Source organism: Symphodus melops (assembly GCF_947650265.1).
Source record: "Symphodus melops genome assembly, chromosome: 11".
In the NCBI taxonomy this organism is placed as follows: Eukaryota; Metazoa; Chordata; class Actinopteri; order Labriformes; family Labridae; genus Symphodus; species Symphodus melops.
The window spans coordinates 15,124,652-15,142,899 of NC_136701.1; the positions used below are offsets into that span (position 1 = coordinate 15,124,652).

The following is an 18,248-nucleotide window of genomic DNA, read 5'->3' on the forward strand; positions in this document are numbered from 1 at the left end:
GCCGTCTGGGATGACCTACATTTGGTAACCACACAGCTGCTCCCATGAGCTCCCAAGCTAACTACAGTTGGTGACTATACAGTGATTGAGAGTTAGAGACAAAACAGAATTGCATTTCCGTGTTTACGTCTGATCATTCTGCACATTAAACTACTTTCCTGCATTTCTCTGACAGTCTATCTAAGGATTCTCTTTTTAGAGGATAAATAATGAAAGATTTCCATTTCTCTGTCAATCCATGCTTCACATGCTCTAACATGATGAGCGGGTAGTACTTGCTTTTGCACTGTCTGACTGCAGTTTACTGGATGTAACATTTACATTCATCACTTCCCTTACCGGTCGCGTCACCTTAAACTAATTCTGAGGGTAACAGGAAACTTTAGTTTGACAAAGAGCTCCACCTTTTATCTGTGCACTGTTGCATGAATCATGTGTGATAGAATTCCCTATAGCTGGAGGTTCTCATAAGCTCGCATAATTCAGAGAAAGACCTTACCAAATGATACTTTGACTTTCACTTTGCACACTTGTGTTTATCATGCATCAGAGGAGTTATCCCATAGCATGCTGTGGTCTGTAGCTATAAGCTCGGCTAAACACGTTTGGTTATGCACTGCTTTGTTTTGTCTACTAACTGGAGGTAAACTGTAGTCAAGAAAGGCTGGTTGCTTTGTTGACAACGTGAGCGGTGGTAGCATTCCGTGGCACACACACGTCTGCTCATTTAACAGTGTGTGTGCATGTGTCTCGTTTAAAATTGTAAAAGCTCCTACGAGAAATACGTGTTTTTGTAGACTACGGCAGACTTGTTTTTTTTTTTCCACTCAAAGAAGGATCTCTGTTTTGTGTTTCTAATATTGATGTGCTTCTTTTGGAGGTTACACATAATGATGCTGTTGTTGTTGTTGTTGTTTTTTTTTCTCCATACTGTTGTACTCATTTTAGAAGCACTTGTGAAATAAAAATAGAGTGCACATTAGTTTTATCATAATTTTAATCATGTGAAGATACATTATTGAGCTCCATGGAGATGCCTTGTCATTGGGTTGCATAGGTGCACAGGTTCCACACTTTTTGCTTTCTCACAGTCCGTCAGTTGCATTCGCTTGGCTCCTTCAGCGTCATTAATCCTTTTGCAGACATAAATGGTGGGCGTATGTAAATTTAACCCTCACTTAGTGAGCTGTTAGTGCTGCTCCATCCTGCTAACGCTGCTGCTTCTGCTGTGAATATTTTCTCTGCATTCCTGACTACTGACTCTGCCCGCTTGCCTGCATGCATGACCTGTTTTTCACCATCGCTCAGTCTGCTGGCAGCAGAGCGCACAATCCTAACCTGTCTGCACTTAGTCTCACACAACCCTTTCACCCTTATTTGCCTCTCTGTTAAGTTGCTGAGTCAATGTTTAAAAGACATTTATTTTGAAAGAAAATCACCAAAAGACTACAGGCTACAAGGCCTGTCTACACATTGACCCCAATGGAAATCCCAGAATTGTAACATCATTATTGTTCATGATCTCGGCACATGGGATCAATTGTAAAGCTACAATGCTTTGCTTGAGGTCGATGCCAATTCTATTTGTTGGTTTCTTTGGAGCGGAGATGTAACAGTTCAAGGAAAGGAGTGAATGACCCCCATTAACTCGACGCCAGTCGCCTGAAATGTTAGCCTGTTGTCAGCTCTTTCTCCGTTTGCTCAGACCCTAACACTTATTTTCAGAAGCTTTGTCAGCCATGACCTCAGGGTGAAGCTGGGTGCGCGTATCTAGTTTCAGTTCCTTCTGTATTTAGTGTACATATAGCTGGGCTGACATTCAACACTTTGTCAGGCCCAGCCGGCACTCTCTGCTGTCTCGTGTCGTGTGTTCAAACCTTTACAGCACGGGTCCTCAAATACAAATCTTAAAGGGCCACGAAGATTTATTTTTCAATGACTCAAAGGACCATTTATTGTGGTCGGTCAAGCCACATGAAATAATACTGTAATATTCAAAACAAAATGTCCTTTCATTCAAACAAACTAAAATGCTACTTCCATTTTTTTTGTTGTCGTGTCATATGGGCCTGATTTACTGAAGGTTTGCACGTCTTATGTGTGCTATCAGATCTACAAACAGCATGCAACGATACACAGCTCATCATCATTCACACAAATGGTCTTAGTAGATCACCCTTAATACGCCCACCAGTCAAACGTGCAATCTTTCGGAGTAAAATTTAGTAGGCTACTGGTAAATCGGGCCCTTATGTTCGGCAAAACGTCAATATGCAAACTGCTCCAAAAACAAAATTGAAAGTTAAAAATTTCAGTTGCAGCAGTGAGTGACCCAGTAACAGGCTATCTGTGTATAGTTGTTGTCATGGAGACCAGTCCTGGTATAAACGTGCCACGTGACCTAACATCGTGAAGAAATAACAGTTCGGGGGCCGCAAACAGGCGGCCGGTGGGCCAGATGTGACCCGCGGGCTGCCTATTGAGGACCACTGCTCTAGAGTAAATGTAGGCCTGCTCGCCACTCCTTCCCACTCCCATTTTCTTTATTTAGTCTCAATGGCAGATATCCAAATATCTTTTGAGTTTCTTCAGTTAACATTTACTTGGGAAGCTATGCAGATGAAATCTCCAGTGTCCTTTTTGTTAAATATTCCAAAACAGAAACAGTATAGCATAATATAAATAACTAAAAAAAACAGTGGTTGTTATTTTGAATATCTTTTTGATTAACATGAACTGTTGTGCCTTTTTTTGGATAGGACAGCTGAAGAGAGACAGGAAATGTTAGGAGGAGAGAGTGGGGGACAAAGTTGGATTGAAACCCACGGCCGCTGCAATAGGGCCAACATTAAGGTGCTAAATGAAAGGTAATTACGTAAAGACCCAAGGGGGAAATGGGTGCTGTGCTCCCTCAGGCCATGACCATCTATCTGATTTAACTTACACAATGTGTCAGCAGCAAATCGAATCTGCTGGGAGCAGTGGAAGGTTCCCCACACACAGGCAAATGTGTGCGCGCGCGCACACACACACACACACACACACACACACGCACGCACATTGGCTCTCTTACAGCTGTGTTACAATCATTCTCGCATGGTGATGGAAAAAGTCTCCAACTATGTCCCTGCTCCACCAATCTGAAATCCAAAAGTGCTCAGTTGGATGCAGCAGTCTAAAAATAAAGTATTCACAGCAGAGAGAAAACTAGAACCGGAGACATTTTGGCATGATTGGCCCAGAAGTTTTTTTTTTTTAAAAGATTAAATGTGTTCTATTGATCAGTTATAAGATGACACGACGAACAGTTTTAGGTCCAGTCACAGACTGTGTAAGCGAGAAAATTAACTTATTTTTTTTAATTCTATTTGATTTGACTCTCAGTCTAAGAGAATCCAGCTGGTAAAAATAATCCACTCAATCCCCATCCTCTCAACCTTTCCTGTCTCTCTTAAACTGCCTGATCAAAAATAATCACGAACAAGGTTAAAACATCACAAATGTGTCTTTGAAAGCATAGTTGAATTTTAAACTCGGTAATATTAAAAAGAATAAAATAAAGGAAAACGTGCCTTTTGTGCGGTGTCTTTGGTGATTAGACCGTTGTGACTTCATGTAAAGGGGCAGTGAGGCTGACTGCAGCATAGGATAACGTCTTATGAAGTCTAGACAATGGGGGTTAGTGATGAAGGGAGGTTACAGGAGGAGTTGAGGAGCTGAACCTTGGTACAGATGAGATGGATTGGAGCTGACGGTGGTAGATGTTGGTCACAATCGTGCAGAATCAGAGAGTGCTGTAAACGAATGATGAATTGTAGAGATTGAACTTATGCTAAGTTTAGTAACAATCGGTAATGTATCAGTAAAGTACAGTATTGATCATCTGAGTGAACCATCATGTTCGCTGTAGACAGAATTCATGTTAAGTTAAGCAGGGCTACGCTTAATAGATCATGACATTCTGCTCTCTGTGCTCCTCACCATGTGGCCCAATTTCCTGCAAAGCTCCACATTCTAGTAGAGCATAGCTACGCTCCAGGGATTCACAATGTGACCTTATGTAGCTTGAACCGTACCCCTCTTCCTCTTCAGAGGAACAGTGGAAGTTGTGTTTTCTCATATATCTGCTTTGAACCATTCTCTTCTGTTCCCTTCATTATGTTGTACATCAAAGTGATAGGAGAAAAAGGCCGTACGGTTGGTCCTGTTTACACACTTTAAACTGAACTGTCTCAGTAATCTCTTCTCTCTGCTCTACACCCAGTCATGACGTGTCTGTATTTATAACCTAAGCTTGGTAAGTTTGTTTCAAGTTTCTATTACTGGAGACATTTGTTTCATGAACATCCTCATAGTGATATTAAACGTATAGTGATACCATACAAGCCCCCGAATATCCCTTATCTTGTTTCATGACTTTGTTTTTTTTATAATCCGTTTTGATCACATAGTCCTGCATCACAGTAACCTCATTGTCCAGAATATCCCTGATCATCACAACATGACTAAACTTAAAAAAAGAAAGATTTTTTTGCAGCAATTTTTTATCGTGTCTCCAGGCTTTCACTCAGGTATTTTTAGAAATGATGCAAAATTTAGCTCATGATCACACTGAACACAGGCACCACTCTGTAGCTCACTGTAACTTGTTGGTAGTTTTGATTTTTTTATACATCTTAAAACATGGCACAAAATATACGACGTCATCCTGACTCAAGGGATACACTTGTCAAATTGGGTGTGCCAAATTTCAAAATAAAATGGTCTTTACAGATTTCTCAGAAGACCTAGCATTTTGATACTTCATGATTGCCCACGGTGGTCCTTGTGGCATGAATGACATGAAACACAAGTAAATTAGCCAAGAAAGAGTTGACAGTGGCCTACTGTACAAGAATAAAACGTCAGTAGGACAATATTAGACTGTGGTGATACGAAGTTAAAGGATGAATCGGGTCAAATACACGAATCCTGCATGTAACTTTTTAGGGGTCATTTTATATTCTTTAGACCTTCCGATTTTGTGATGTAACACATATGCTAACATGTTGCATATGCTAACATGTTGTTAGCATATGCTTGCCTCATTATAAACCACTCATCACAGAATCACTGTGTCTTATCGGCTGCAACAAATCGAGAACTGCCTTATCGTGAGTAGCTCTGCGATTTCTATTCCCAAATTTATAAAAAAAAAAAAAAAAAGGTAAATGGGGTTTGCGGCCTGGTAAAAAGGACGCAATTGAGCAGATGGCAGAAAAAGATGGGTATTCAGTACAGGTACTTTATTGGTAGCAGTTGGTCAGAGCGAAACATTTAATTACAGCACCAACTAATGTGCGTCGCAGCAGCCTGCAATTCCTTTTTTCTTTGCTCACAACTAGTAAAAGCTCCTATAAATTAAATGTCACCTTGGTTGCTGTGCTAAAGATTATGTATGAGCATCTCTGGCAGTATAATTTCTCATGTAATTAAGATGAGAAGAATGAATTGTACAGAAAGTGATGCCACTCAAACATCAACTTTGACTTGGACAGTCGGAGAAAGTCAATTGCCAGAACTTTCACTTCTGACTCACCCGTCTCGCTCTGGCATTCACTCAGCAGCTTTTAAAAACCCAGGGGGAAAAAATTCACTCCGTACGGTGGAACGGTTCATTTTCTTTTTCTGTCCCCTTCATCCATTCTGACCTCCTTTACTTACAGGTGTGGCACCTTTCTGACAGCGTCATATTCCCTGTAGTGCGGGGTAATTAATCCAGTTCCCATTTCAACCATGATTTGGGCTTCCCAGGATCTTGAAAACGAGAGAATGAAAATGAAAGTTTTATTAAAATGTTGATGCGTTAAAGTTGGACCAATACATGTAAGGCACATGTATAATCAAAGAGTAATTGTGTTTTAATTGATATTAATTTGAAATAATTATGATGATGATTCCTGCCCTAATTCTCTCCACCTTTACCCTTTACACTCATTTGTCATAATTACATGACCACAACATGATACCTTATGACACGCTACGATAAAACACATTTTCTTATCACCTTAAGAACATTTTGTTGTGTACTTGAGTGCTGCATACACTTAGCTCTCTCCATAGTAAGACATTCTGGAGTTTCCCCCCCAGTGTCTGCTAAGAGGTGTATAAAATGATACGTAACCATACAACATGATATAAAACAATATGACACAATACCCTCATCTGTCTTTACAGAGAGGTGTTTGTCTTGTAGTTGAACGCTGCACACATCAAGCTCTCTATTGTAGGAAATAAAAGATAGACAACACCGACAGTAAAAAAAGACAAAAATCAAGCTGTTACAGTTATCAAGATGGGAAATAAACACATTGACAGTCAGGAGGATTAAAGTGTGTCAGATGTGAGGTGGGGCGAGCGGCTGGCTGTGTGGAGTTAAGCGGGAAAAAGAGAGAGGGGAAAATCTGGAGCTGTCACACAATCACATGATGATTTCTTTAACAAGGGTAGCTTTATATCTGGGTCCCTATCTTGCAAACCGAAGGCTCGGCTCATCAATTAAAAGACCAAATAGCCACAGTGAAGCTATGCACTCGCACACATCCAAGCTTTCTATGGGTGACACACAAACAGCATACACAAACATACACACTGTGTACGCTTGTCTCCGGGTAGGTGAGTTGGATAATCCCATGACTCGCCTGACCTCCTCCGTACCTCCTGCCAGTAATGACAGCTCATTGGCTGAGAGGTTGAGTATGTGGAGGGGGGGGGGAGCGGCAGAGGTGGAGTCTACCCCATGCTGCAGCAGTAACATGTAGATTATTATATAACCGCTGCAGATGGGGCGGGGTGAGGGGAAGAGGAAGGAAGAAGAGGGAATGAGCGATGAGGGAGGACGACAGGAGAGAGCTATTGAGTGGGTGAGAAAGAGGTGAATGTGATGGTTAGAGGAAGTGAGAGTTTTCTGTGGGTCTCTAACAAAAGGGAAACCTTTTAGTGGAAGTAACAACTACTGGAGAGCAGGCGGAGCATGGGAGATGTTTGTTGTGAACAAAGGTTGCACGAAAAGACTGATACAAACACGCTTTTTTTTTTTTTTTCATTATGAGTTATGAATTAGGAATGAGCTCTGAAGTGATAAATACAATAACTATGATTCATTTCTACCCACGCGGGCTCATCAAAACAAAAAATCATTACGACCAAAATGAATCGATTGACTTGTGAAGAACTGCTGTGTTAGTCATGAAAAAGTATGTCATGCTTGATTTTTACTTTTATTAACCATTAAAAAAACAATTTGATTGATGATTTTCATAGATTTTTTTTTCCAAGTTTATTTTTTTTCAAAGGGAACAACAACAATTTTTTTTTTTTTTAATTCGAAACCACACCGACGCATACTTTTATTGTTCTTCAGTACTCAGCGCTGTAGCACTGTGAAGGTTTTCTTATCCGTCATTTCTCCACCAAACGTAACCACGTCACTCTGCCACCACGTCTCGTACTTTCGGCTCCCACACATTTAGCATAAGACCGCTTTGATCTGAGTGGAAAAATTATCCCCAGTCCGTTCCCACTGTAGTCACTGGTATACGAGTCCCCAGTGACACAGCAGGTCAGCCCAGTTCAGTTCTCCCTCCATCGTTGCTACAGGCGCTGTGTTTGTTGTGGACTGTCATCAGTGCTGATCCTTTTTTTCCACACCCTCCTAACGTTATGGTGTTTGGAAAAAGTATATAGCCCATTTATGATGAGTACAGCTGCCCTGCTTTAATTCCATGTAGATTGCATTAACGGTCGGCGTTTTCCAGTGTCAAAAATCTACCTCAATCTGAAGTAAGTCATTATAGGGAGAGATGTCAATATTGATGTCAGTACATTTATTTAACCGTTATTTGTCCAGGAAAAGTCTCTGAAGTTATAATTGTAGCAGTTGCGAGAAGAGAAGGTCATCTCATGTGTGTGTTTGAAAGGCATTTAAAGAAACCAGTCTTTTAGCAGCATCTTCCATGTGAAAGGAGCAGATTGGACGAAGGCCCTTTACCTGTGCGGGCAAATGGAACATAAAACATTTCACTTAAATACAATAAATATGAAGAGCGAGATAAGAATGTGCCCTCTTCGTAGAATCCAGCAGGCACATGCCTCCTGTTTCTGCAGGTGTGCTTTGAATTCATTGTCTCTGTTCTTGTTCTTTTTTTGGGGGGGGGGGGGGGGGGGGGGTGTTCCAGGGCCCTTCAGTATTGCTCCACTCCACAGACGCTCAGTACTGACACATGTTGTTAGCATGTGTTAGCATGCTCCGAAAGAGAGATCATGAGGTAGCTGTAGAAAAAAAATAAATAAAGGAAACGATGTGGTCAGATGTCGGTGTCCAGTGTGCATCCTCGTTACATTCAGCCTCTGTAAACATTGTGCGGACAGTTCTGTTTAATAAGAGGGACACAAATTAATGTGTGCACACGCTTCGTGTGGGAGGAGAAGGAGCAGTGAAGAGTGGCAAGATGTAAGCTGTGTTCGTGTGTTTGTCTTCTGCTCAAGCTACCCCTGAAGGTATCGGATATGTCTGCAGGAGCGTTTGTTAGATTATTAAACCTCCCTTTTCCGCAAACTGAGATTTGGATTTTTTTTCTTGTGCACTTTTTGTTTAACGTGCTCTTGTTCACAAGCGTTCGAAAGTCCTCCTTTCTGTGTTTGCATGTGTTTGTGTTTGAGAGGGAGGGAGACCGAGTGTGTGCACATGCTTATTGCTCTCTGGTTCAGTATGTGGGCGTTCCTAATGAGGCTTGAATCTGCGCTGCATGGCTCAGAGCCACACTTGTTGGCTCAGCGTTGGGAGGAGCATGGGAGCTGAAGCGGAATAGAGGGTTATAATGTTTCATTCAAACACCACCCCGTGGTTGTTTTGCCTGAGCAAAGTCACGTTTTATTGGAATATAAAATGAAGTGCAATAAGAAGAAGAAGAAGAAAATAGATGACCTTTTTTTTTTATTCAAAAAAACAACAACATGTTACATTGAGAATGTAAGCACTGTGTAAATACCTACACTTGATTCACTTGGTTGGTTTGCGTCATGTGATCTCCTGCCTGCTGGCAGTCTGTCTTTTTTTTCCGGTTGCTGAGCAATCCCAAAGGAGCCATCACAGGTCAAGCATTGCTCTGTAATTAGTGTTCACAGCATCTTCGCTCAAATCCAGCCATGTCTGCTTGAAGTTGACAAGTCATTTTCTGAGTTCCAGAAAGATGAGCACACTAGCAGGACACTGTACTCCTCATTACAACAACATTCTATCTATTAATACGCTACTACTGCCAGAGCGACAGTCGAAAGTAAACAGGGGAACATGTTTGGAAGTTTCTGCAGAGTGCTAGTGTTACAGATAGAGTCTAACTATAGTGTGCAGCATAGGATCAGGTTGACTTGCTTTATTTGCATGCAATGCAGAAATATATATGGGAATACATACTGGAAAACGATCCACAACCAAGTTCAACAATCTTATCGCACCCAAGATTTTTCAGTTGGTGCAAGATCAAATCCACAACAGAGTGTGTACTGATGTGTACATCCACACATACGGTATAAGATTTATTTTTTGTCTCGAGATTGATAAGTGTAATGTAAGTGTTTGAAGTCTCAGAGTGAGCCGCACATCATCCTTTTAGCGATATGCACGACTGGGTGTGGTTGAGTTTTCGGGCCACAACTGACAATCGTTTTGATAGCCAATGAATCGCACAGTTACGTTCCTGATGAATGAGGTAAAATGACATTTTTCATCCCCATCTCTTTACCTTAAAAAAAAAAAAAAAAGACACGGATGTTAAGCAACAAATCTGTCGTTCTTGAACGTCCCTGAGTTGTTAAAGTAATAGGAAATTATTTTAAAAAGAAAAACATGATGAAAACTAGATGACAACGTTGAAATGCTTCGACACATGAAATAGATTTTTACAGAGCGTGGACTAACCAGAAAAAAAAGTCTAATCCATTATGACTCCATATGTCACACAGAAGAGCTACAGCTTTAACCTCTCAACCAGCTTCTTAAACACCTTTTATAAAGGGAAGCCCTCTGCCTTTAAAGGTTATTGATATTATGATACCTAACTTTAGTCACTCAATGTTAGGCTATCATTAGCACTGTTTGGCTCGTTGTCTTGTCGGAAAACCGTGTCGGATACTTTTATTCGCTAACACACACACACACACACACACACACACACACACACACACACACACACGCACACACACCATCGCTCCTTTTGCCCTCTGCCTGCAGTGCACATGCAGCCCTCCTCTCTCCTGCTTGTATTTTGACAGACATATAAGACGCCCAGTGGGGGAAATATCATGGTTTTAAATGTCTGACAGCCCACCACTGACATTTTAATACCGTCTCCTCTCGTGACAAAACTCATGTTTCATTATCTCTATTTTAAGCTCGCTAACGTCTCCTCTTCATTATGGAAACATGGTTTGCTGATTGCCGTTTCTTCTCGTATGTTTTTGTCAATCAGAAAATATTTACTATCGTTGCAATAACTGAAGTGAGGTTCATTTACGCTGCACATTTAAAAAAAAAAAAAAGCTTAAGTTGACTTAAGTGCTTTCCAAACAACCCGGCACCACGGCATGTGACATAATGATCACGTGACATGAACGAACCGATAAACAAATATGTTGCCAACACTATTTTTGAATAGACTTCATCGATTCGTTGTTGCAGCCCTAGTTGAATTATTCATTTTGTTTCAATGAACCTTTTGTCTGGGTGTTTCTTTCTGACATTTTTAGTGCTGCGGAATCTCCAATTTGATTGTTAATGCAACAGGAGCGTGCACATCCGAAACTTTGCAAAAGTCTTCCTTTATAAGTGGGATTTTTTTTGTTGTTGTTGTTGTTACCGAGTAATGTTTTCTTTTGGACAGAGGCCTGTATGATGTGGATATGTTTTCACGCGGTTCAGATGCAGTCATGAAGCTCAGTCTATATCTTTGCTCCCCTCAGATTATTTGGTGCATTTTCAGTTGTGGAAACAATGCTTATTGGATTGATTGATTGATTGATAGCATCAAGGTGTTGTGTAGATCCTGATGAACAGCAGGTAGACATTAATAAGAATTAAAGCTGCTGTAATAGTTTTAGTCAGTCTTTAATTTAAATTCATCCAATTTTAACACATCGATAAACTAAGTGTTTACAACAGTGGGATTTTTTTCTTTTTTCTCAATAGATGACTGCTCAAAAATGAGAGATCCCCCAGTGTATGAACGCTGTTTGCATGCACAGGAAAGAATCTTTTCTGGTTCAGCATACAGCTCATTTGGATGTCTACAAAGATCCATCCGCTTCCCCTTGGACTCGCTTCAACTTGTATAAGCAAGTGTCGTCTTTCCAATGACCATGAGGGCCCGGCCAGTTTAGGTCATGCTTGTTTGGGAAGACAAGTAGGGGTGGCTCATGGGCCGTTAGATGGACACTTAAAAGATTCATTTATATTCTGTCTTCACTCCTGTGTTGCTAACAGGACTGCTTATTTCTAAATCAAAGCGAGAAAAGTGGTGGAACACATCAGGTGTGGGCTTGAATAACGATGCAAGACTAAGAACCAGGGCTACGCTATCGATTGGCCTGAATGTAAAGTCATTATCAAGCTTTGCGAGCCAGCGCTGTTACATAATGCCCATATACATTTCAACAAGTGTGCTGCCAAAACAAACAACGGAGAGCAGATTTAAGCCCTTCTAATGCGGTGGAATTCCTGTCATGGATTACACAGCAGTGTCAGTCTAACACTTGTCTGGAGTCTGTTTGGTCAAAACACGCCTCTTAAACCTGACTTTCATTCAGTATACATGCTGGCCCTCTGCCCACCATACATCTGACAAATTGGTGTCTGTGCCTAGTCGAGCTTCACGCTGCGTTCAAGCGTCTGGATAACTTGAAGTGTAATTTTAGACGGTGGCCGATAATGACAGCTCTATGTGTGTGGCTGCAAGTTTCTCAAGAGGTTCAAACATGTGCAGCGTAGTAAAATTGGAGGCTTGGAGGGAGATTTAGAGCTCAGAAGAGCTCGCTCCTTTGATAGGCTTGATTGTGTTTGGCTAACTTGTTGACACATTGAAAACAGATGGGAGGGGAGGGGGGGCGGGGGGGGGGGAAGAAAAGGTCAGTGAGCTAATCAAAAGGAACAAGCCATCAGTCATTTCAAGTTTAAGTCAGAGGACTTCAAGTGAGGGCAACTTGCCTGCCAGTTACAGTGATGTTAAAGCTTTCCATTATTGTTCTGTATTACAAGAAATATGCTTCAAGGCTGGTCTGCTGTCTCTTTCATGCAAGACATTGAATTTATCGTTTTTGGAAACTTTTTGCTCAAGCCTCCTGTAGAATCAGGATTCTAACTTACTCTCCCTTACAAATACATTGATATATATATATATATTTATTTCCCCGTAGGTATAAGACACATGGAACAAATGAACTTCAACATTTTCTTTCTAAAAACACGCCCTGTATTGGTCTAGAGGGTTTTCACGTCTCCGACAGCATTAACATTACATGCCGTCGAGGCAGTCTGTATTGATAAACCGGTTGTCCCCCTCCTGCCATAAAAGAAACCCTCTAGAGTTCCTACATTTACATGTCGCTCACTGTCTATTTTTGTCATCTCTTTTAGTATGCAATCCAGCTCATCATCAAGAGCAGCAGAGAGCAGCCCCTCAAATGCCTCTGCCCAATCCAAGCCCAGTGGTCAGACGCACAAGATCTGTTTGGTGTGTTCAGACGAGGCCTCGGGATGCCACTACGGGGTCGTGACCTGCGGCAGCTGCAAGGTGTTCTTCAAGAGGGCCGTTGAAGGTTGGTCACAGACACATTTTTTCTTCTTCCCCCTTAGCGCATGATTGACTTTACTCTAAACACTAACACTAATGTTCGATTGAGCCAGTATGTGACGATAACAAAACACACAATGTGTGATCTTTTGATGCTCTTTTGCTCTAAAAAGCTGACTTGTATCCACACATCCATTATCTTTGTAAATGTTACCGCCTAGGTTTTTATTCATGCAAGATTTGCTCATAGAGCTATTGCACAACATGCTCTATTTCCCTTCTTTGAGGCAGCCGAGATTTTTTTTATTATTTTTCCAATTCTGAGGTCACAGAATAGTACAGCTCTTGTTGACCTTCAGGAAATACATGTCACACACTGTGCCTGCCTCTAAGTGGGTTATAGTACTAGCCCTGACCTTGCATGTCAGCGCCTGCTCCTCTTGCCCGTCTTGTTTGTCCTGTATCAACAAAGAGTTGGCTGACAATTCACTTGGATTGACAGACACAAATTCCTAAGGGATTAAAAAACAATGTCTTTGATAATTATTACTGCCGTGATACTTCCTGATTTATATGGCTTTGCCTATAGAGGATATTAATTTGTAGTTGTAATACAACCCTTCTTCTACTTGGCCTCACAAACTTTTGGGGCATTCAGATGCAATAGATTTTATCCCAGGAAAGCTGCGTGAGAACTAATTCCCCCTGGCAAAAATCTTGAGATGGGAGTGTCAGGAATGCAAGTGACAAATGGAGAGTAATTTGTATTTCTGCCCTGCATTCCAACTCCCTTCTGCTTGTCATGGCTTCGGTTAATTTTCTGTCATTCGAAAGTTTTTTTTAATAGATGGGTTATTAGTTTGAAAGGTAACATGTCAATTGGTGATGGCATTTATCAGGATTTGGGGGTAATGCTTACGTTAACAACTCTGCTACTAAAAGCGCAAAAAAGAGCCAAACTAATCTCTTGTTTCAGTGCCAGTTTGCAGACAGAAGGTTGTGTTCTTTTCTTTCTCTTGCTCTTGATTTTGTCACTTTCTGAGGCACTGTAATAGTGTTTCTCGTGCAGCGATGCACTTCGTGACAAAACGCACTGTAAGGAAATTCTAACTCTGAGTTAAGGGTGGTGTAGACTGTTTTGGCTTCTGCTGCACTTCAGGACAAAAACATATTCACAATTTTGAATATATTTTGGTCTCTACTTAACAACCAACGATTTATATGAGGCTACGATTAACGTTTCAAAATGAACATGGAACCAGAAATATAGATAAAGAGTAAACCTGTAAATATAAACACTTTATTTGAGACATTCTGCTAAAGTTGCTAGTTATTTGTTATCTGGTGTATGAGCTATTTATAATGTTGTGCTGGTTTGAATGCCAAGCACTTAAACTGAACTTGTATTTTCAAAAAGGATGACTACAGTAGCACTGAAAAAGTCATGTGTGTTATTTTTGTTTCTCTCCCCCCTCCCCATACACTCCATTCTCCGGTCGTTGTCTCTGTGGTGAAGGATGGAGAGCACGACAAAACACAGATGGTAAATAAATGCACTTTTAACAATGACAATAATGAAAACAAAAACATTATGATTATGATTATGGTAGTCCTGTCACCTCTGATTTGCCTATGTGCTTGTTATTCCTTCAGCACTGACATGACCAATCTGCACACACATGCAAAGCCTTTCCTGCCAGCTCTGTGTTAATGCATGCAAATGTTCTGACTTGGTAATTCAAGTCAGTGTTAAATGCCTGTCAGTGATATCTGCCTGGATTTCTCCACCTCAGCTTTCTCACAGACAGACAGACATACACACACGCACGCAGACAGACAGACAGACAGACAGACAGACAGACAGACAGACAGACAGACAGACAGATAGATAGATCAAGAGGTGGTGGATCCAACAGTTATAATCACGCCATGTCTCTAATTAGGCCTATCCTTATCTTTAGTCAGCCTCTCACTCTTTTTTCTGTTGCATGTCTTCAGGTCACACCCCATTCATGTGTCATTCACAATTGAATGACACATACTTACATTTTTTCATAGCTGGCCTTATTCTATGCTTTTTTTTTTCAATGGTCCAATTGGTGATTTTATGGTATTATTTGCTTAAAAACAAACTGATGTAGGACAATTTCCTTAAATTTAATCAGGACAATCATGTACTTTAAAAAAAAAGAAAATTATGAACACTTGGGATTGTTTGAAGTGAGGGAAGGGAGTGTGTCTGAGACAGATTTCAAGATTATTTATTTACTGGGACTCACCTTTTGTTTCCCATTAAAACCCTTCAACTATATTCATTAACACAAATATCTTAGATAATGAAGCAAACACAAGTCTACCACCACAATTAACATTCTGGTATGTCCATGTCTGGTATGTAATAATCAGTAAAGTTACTTACTTCTATCTTTTTTTTTTTTTTAACTCTGCACACACGACTCTGAAGATTACTCTAATTTGTTTGATTTAATTCATCTGCAAATATGTTCTATTTTCTGGATCGTTTAAATTTAGTTTTTTACATTGAAAGAGAATCTCTGCATATTCTTATCATTTTCAATTATGCTTTAAAATGCTGCATTTTCCTACATGCCATCTAATAATTTCCAGTAGTTGCACAAATTAGTCTAAGTTCTTCATCTTTCCTATAAGAAGATGTACTTTAGAATCTGTGGTTAATTGTTGTTGATTTGATGCAATAATGAACGTCTAAATTTGCAAAGCAGTTGCATATAAGGATTAGTTAATGGGAAAAAATTTATCAGAAGTGGCTTTGATTGTTTCCAATTATTAACATTATCGTGTTTTGAATCCCTGAATTAAATCCATCTTTGACTCTACCTTCCTCTGTTAGTAAGAAACACTTGTCTACCACTTTTGATTATTGTTATTAATATGTTTTTGGACCAATATTTACTTGTTTTCGCTTTTCACATCTAAGTATTTAGGTTAAGTAACTTTGGACTTTAATGCAGTGAGTTAACAGTGGGAACAACTGGCCCACTGTGCAAGCATTTAAGCTGCAGCCCTACATCCTGGCTATTAACCTAGCAAGACCTCTCCCCCTGCTGTAAAGATACAGGCCCTTGTTGGCAGATCAGGGCAGGATAAGGAACAGAGGATATCAGTGGGATTTAGCTGGCACTTTTGTCACCAGAAATGGCTCTTTGCCACATTGTTTGCAAGTAATTCCTGTGATATCAGTCATCACACTGAAGATAAGTTTAGCTTTTGGGTCATAACTAACAAACCTTTTTTTTTTTTAGCAGTTATGTAAGTCTCTTGTATGAGATATGCTTGCGTCAATCTGATTACAGTAATTTTAAGGCTTTAGTAAAAATCAATGTAGGACACTGCTGCTCTGAACTGTCATTAAGCCGAGCTAATCATTTGCTTGATGTCCCAGATTCACGGTTTACTGGTGATCATTGTATATGCTGCTAGGCTGCTGGATTATTAGGCTCAGGATTCACTCTCTTTTGAGCATACGGGGAGGGCCACACTATATATAGACAGTTATGGATATGCAGTTTAGAAAGATGTATCCTTAATGATAGTGCAGGATTTAGAGTTCAGCTTCAAATAAGCATCTTGAGAAAAATAAAATAGTGACAGAAAAAGCAATCCTTTTGTGAACACTTTTGAGAAATAATCCAAGCCTTGCTAATTAGCTTGTTTGCAGTCTTTGGTCCAGCCTTATTTCATGTTGTGACCCATCTGATTTTCAGTCAGATTGAAGATCAATTATAACCATATGTGTGTAAACTTACATTACTGGCCTGAAGCAGGGGTCAACATTTCCCCAACAGGGACAAGTAAGATTTATTCTATCTGGTTATTAATGGAAGGGGTTTTGTATAATTGTTTTCGTCTTTCAGTTGTTGTTTAGCCCAAAGAATCCTCAAATGTTTGACTTACAAAACACCAATGGATGCAAACCGTCAAGAGTGTCTTTACGAACCTCAACCAAACATCTTGTGATGAGTTGGTTTCTTTATGTCCCTGCCAGGCCATAAGAATCACAAGACATTTAGTTGAACTCGCTGGTAGAAACACAACTGAACATAGTGTACATATCATTACAGGGATGTGTATGATATGCTGAATACAAAGGCAGCTTTTGATATACAGAAAATACTGTAGTATATGCCTGTTGGATATTTTTAAAAAGGAAAAGAAAAATGACTCTCTGTACAGTGTTGTTTTGACATTCTATTATATGGCACCAGCAGCAGTATTATTGAATGCCCTTTAGTTCAAAAAGCTGCTTCAAACACATGATATTTCAAAGATCAGTAACTATGTTTTACGTCCCAAAGGGCATTTGTCAAGGCACTCTTGACTTGAGTCACTGTAAAGCAGGAGCTTCTCAGTTTGTGTGACACTCCTGGGGCTCTGCAATGAAAGCATGTGGTTAAAACAAGCTGGTTGCTTTTTTTAGGCTTGGTATAGGAATTATTTGAAACCTGATGTGAAAAAAAAAGTAACAGGAAAGCTCAAGACTTCTTCAGATAACATTGAACTAGGCACATTTTGTCTCTAAATTAACTTTTGCATGGGTTTATTTTCCCATATACTTATCAGTAGTAGTCAGTTCAGCTAGCAAGAGTGATACAATGGGAAGGGATTCTTAGCTATGTGAAAGAACCAATTGGACTACATACTGTAAGCCACAATTTAAATGTGGGCTGTGTCTGATTGTTTGGCTGAAATAGCTCTTTACACAATCAGGAATTATGCTAAGTGTTCTAAGTACAGACTTGAAGGAGTGAGGGCTGTAAACAACGTTAGGATGCCACAGGCTTGTTAGGCTTACTGTAGAATCAACAGGTTATTGTGGTCATAGTACACACCGCTTACAATAATCCTTCTCCTTCCTCTGTCCAGGCCAGCATAATTACCTGTGTGCAGGGAGAAATGACTGCATCATCGATAAGATCCGGAGGAAGAATTGCCCGGCATGCCGCTTCAGGAAATGTCTTCAAGCCGGAATGAACTTGGAAGGTAAAAAGTGTGAGCCGTCTTTAAATCATGTCAGGACTAATAGAGACTGACATTTGTGTGGTATTTTCAGCTGAAGTGGAACATGTGCGCTGTGGAGAATTTTAGCAAAGTGGCTGCTTTCATGCAGTGCACATTTCCCGTTAAACATATGATTCAACTGGCCCTTAAAGCATTTTTCCCATATACACTTATTGGAAAGAGCAGCTATAAAGCCATGAATACGTTTTTCTTTGACGTCATAAAAAACCCTTGAGTCCCTCTTGTGTTTTTTTTTAAACTATGAATTTAATAAATTCAGTCCAATGGCATTAGAAAAGTCTATAAGAGTTATATTATTAAAATATTGTTTCCCTTTCATGTACTCGGAGCCATCAGTAAGTCAGCTTGCTAGGCTGCTGGACG

The 18,248-nt window shown here is 40.2% G+C and overlaps 1 protein-coding gene across 3 annotated transcripts in view; it reads left to right on the top strand.

Moving 5' to 3' along the window:
* LOC306831123 (glucocorticoid receptor-like) overlaps positions 1-18,248 on the top strand; it is a 61,573-nt gene that overhangs the window by 28,139 nt on the left and 15,186 nt on the right. The window contains exons 3-6 of one of the 3 annotated variants that reach the window (XM_079355040.1): positions 2,760-2,867; positions 12,668-12,849; positions 14,341-14,367; positions 17,730-17,846. In XM_079355040.1, the coding sequence (XP_079211166.1) occupies positions 2,760-2,867; positions 12,668-12,849; positions 14,341-14,367; positions 17,730-17,846 (434 nt within the window). The remainder of the gene's footprint in view (positions 1-2,759; positions 2,868-12,667; positions 12,850-14,340; positions 14,368-17,729; positions 17,847-18,248) is intronic. The other 2 variants (XM_079355041.1, XM_079355042.1) reach the window with 2 other exon arrangements.